The following is a 3,282-nucleotide window of genomic DNA, read 5'->3' on the forward strand; positions in this document are numbered from 1 at the left end:
TTACTTCCAGAGGAAGTGACAAATTGAAGAATGTCCTTCTGCTCTGCCTTCCCTAACTGCTATGAAGACATCCAATTAATATTACTTAAAAGAGAGAGCTCTGGTTGCTTGGTGTTCATGAAAAAAGTTACCCCAAAATGCTCAGTCTGTTTTTAAAGTATGGGCATGGTTCGAAAGTTGTTTTCCCATAGCACTATCACTGGAAAGACTTTTACTCTCTTTATTTTCCAGGTGGGGGTTCCAACCCATTCCAGCACCTGGAGAAGAGTGCAGTCTTGCAAGAGGTAAATCCTCAGACGATCTCCTTTGTGTACCCCTTTCTGGATAGAGTCTCTCCCTCTCTTGAGTAGGTCATTGGAGAACTTCAGCAAGGAAGTGGGGGGTTGTTACAGTCGTGCTAGCCCTGAAAGAAATGAGCAACACTCCCATTAGTTCTTATTTTATTGTTGGAGGGAGGAAGGGAGAAGATTGTGATGGTCTCTGTAATGAATTAAAGACTGTGAACTATAAATAGTAATAAAATGAATAAAATTATCTGGGAAAGCTCAACCCTAAAACAGGAAGGTTGGGAAATTGACCTTGAACACCCTGAATGTCTTGTAGATGACAACGTTAATGAGCAGGGTGTGAGTGGTTATTGAATAGTCTATGAATTTGCTCTGAAAAAATGCCTTTCTATTCAACAGCAGGTAAACTTCTCAATCCCCAGACCCTGTTGCTTCTATGTTATCTGTTTGCTTGCGATGTTGTGGATGGTGTTGGCTCCCATTAGCCTCGCAGAGCTCGTGTACATCTGTCAGAAGAGTGGTGTTTTAGCTAGCACACAATCCAGACTTGTGTGGGTGAAAGTGTAATGAGGATTTGGCCTTTAAACCTTAATTGCACTTGGATTTGTGATCCCAGACTGTAGAACCAGCTGTTTAAAAGGGTTCCATGTTCAACAGGAATTGAGGGGAAATCTGATCCGAAGTCATTACTACTGCCATACCTAGCTCACAATGCGGTGTTTGTATCGGCGGCCAAGACCAGACAGGACAGTGTTTGCGAGGGGGTGTTGGTGTCAGCATCCTTGTCTATGCTTTGTTTCCAGGCACGAGTGTTTAATGAGACTCCCATAAACCCACGAAAATGTGCTCATATCCTCACCAAGATCCTGTATCTCATAAACCAGGTAAGGGAGAGAAAATTTACACCTATACAGAGACACCTGCAGCAGGCCCAAAGCTGGTTGTGATAACTGGGATTTCCTTCCTTCTTTCCAAACATCTTCTAGGGGGAGCACCTTGGTGTCATGGAAGCTACCGAATCCTTTTTTGCTATGACCAAGCTGTTTCAGTCAAATGATGTAAGTCTGCTTGTTGTTTTCTGCTGTATTTATCTGGTGAGACAAGTTGTCAACAGTATCTTTTTGAGCCTCGAGATGTGCATTCTTATACAATCACCTTTTCTGTCCTGCCTGGACCTACCTGATCTGAGTGGGAACAGTAGGAAGAAAGTTTAGAAACAGAGATCAGCTTCCTAGCTCTTCCCAGACCTTGTAGCAGCCTGACTGAAGCATTCTGTGTTCTTGAGACAGAGATTCCTCCCTCTAAATTGCTGTTTACCTCTTGAGTTTGTGCTAGGCACAGATCAAGCATATAATCAGCTAGAATACACTATGCTTTGTGCCCAGCATTAAAAGATCCTGCTACTGTATGTCCTGGAAGAGGCCAGGAATTAGTACCTACCCACAGCAGTAGTACCATCACTAGTTGTCCCCCAAACGATAAGGCATTAAAATCACAAGACCGGTATAGAAATCTCCAGACTCAGGAATATAAATTGGTTGCTTTATTGCCTTTGAAGCAACAGGGTGCCTTTAGCTAATGATTTCAAGCTTTTCTCCTTGTTCATGTGAATGACAAGTGAAAGATGAAACTCTAGATCCAGCTAAATCTGGTATCTCTGCGGCTTCACCCTAAGATTGAGGGATTTAGAAGAGGAAGAGGTGCTTTGTTAGTCCATATGGGTTTTGTACGTCTTTTACACTCAGGCACTGGAGTTTTCTGAAGGTATCAGGTTCTTGATTTTCACAGTAAAATCACTGAAGCAGGGAGAACTGAGATCCCTTCCTATCCGGGATCCCCTCAGCTGATGTCTGTCTTCCCTCTTTCCTTGTCAGCCAACTCTTCGCAGGATGTGTTACCTGACTATCAAAGAGATGTCTTCTATTGCAGAAGATGTAATCATTGTTACCAGCAGGTCAGTCACTTCACTTTTCTTATTGTTACATTCATGTGTCCTCCAGTAATGCCTGTCCAACCTCTTGGAGGTAACTGTAGTCCCTAAGCAGGGTGAGGATAGGGAATGCCCCTGGTGAGGAAAAATTTTTTTCCTTTAGAAGAGGCCGTTGAAATACAGACACTGACCTCCTAGTGATGTATGTGAAACGTGCTGTCCCCTTATCCCATGCCCATGGGTGTTTGGATTGTCTCTTTTGGTTACATTGTATAGTAGCACTGCTGTTTTTTTCCCCTTTTGCAAAAGGCTGTTTCATTAACTTCTACTTTCCAGTCTCAATGTTTTTTTGAAGATTTCTGGCATAAATCCCAAGGCTTTCAACAGGTAGACAGGGATTTACTGCTCCTGTAGCAGCACAGGATGCGACTTCACTGGGGAACAAGATTCCCTCTGTGAGTCATTCCTGAACTGCTGATCATCCCACTGAAAGGCCGGTGCAGTATGGGGAGACAGGAGCCGGAGAGTATAGGGTCTGCGGGGGGCTGAGGCCATGCAGCAGGCAGAAGCCAGTCCCAAGTGCTGCAATGTGATGAACTCCCATCCGCTCATAGATGGTCTCTCACTGACCGGGACCTTGGGGAAGGGGCAGGAATGAGCGTTCAGTAGGGAAGGCAAATGCCTCAGGGGTATGTGTGTGTGCTCCAGCCTTGCTTGGTGATCAGGAGCCCATACGGCCTGCTGATGGACTTGGAACCTGATGATCTTTTCCTTCTTCCTTCCCACCCCGGTGGGACTTGCCTGAGACCTGCAGTTGCCTGCTTGGCATTCAGCTGTGATGCTGGCTGCCTGCTGCTCTCTGTGCAGTGTGCATGCACCTGAGAGCTGCTGGCTCAGGAGTGCAGTATTGAGAGCTTCCTGTTTTCAACCAGCTTAACCAAAGACATGACTGGGAAGGATGACAATTACCGAGGCCCTGCTGTGAGAGCACTCTGTCAAATCACTGATGTAAGTGCTGCTTTTCCCTTGGGGCAGCCCTAGGCCCTTCACCTTTCCCTATTTCCC

At 45.5% G+C, this 3,282-nt stretch overlaps 1 protein-coding gene across 1 annotated transcript in view; it reads left to right on the forward strand.

Moving 5' to 3' along the window:
- Positions 1-231: 231 nt before the first annotated feature.
- Positions 232-3,282, forward strand: part of LOC104077914 (coatomer subunit gamma-1) — a gene marked incomplete at both ends in the record, with an annotated part of 10,709 nt that continues 7,658 nt past the window's right edge. The window contains 5 exons of the mRNA XM_009579337.1: positions 232-284; positions 1,091-1,171; positions 1,274-1,345; positions 2,162-2,241; positions 3,150-3,225. Of these exons, the coding sequence (XP_009577632.1) occupies positions 232-284; positions 1,091-1,171; positions 1,274-1,345; positions 2,162-2,241; positions 3,150-3,225 (362 nt within the window). The remainder of the gene's footprint in view (positions 285-1,090; positions 1,172-1,273; positions 1,346-2,161; positions 2,242-3,149; positions 3,226-3,282) is intronic.

The sequence above is a fragment of the Fulmarus glacialis genome, unplaced genomic scaffold (genome assembly GCF_000690835.1).
Source record: "Fulmarus glacialis isolate BGI_N327 unplaced genomic scaffold, ASM69083v1 scaffold21080, whole genome shotgun sequence".
In the NCBI taxonomy this organism is placed as follows: Eukaryota; Metazoa; Chordata; class Aves; order Procellariiformes; family Procellariidae; genus Fulmarus; species Fulmarus glacialis.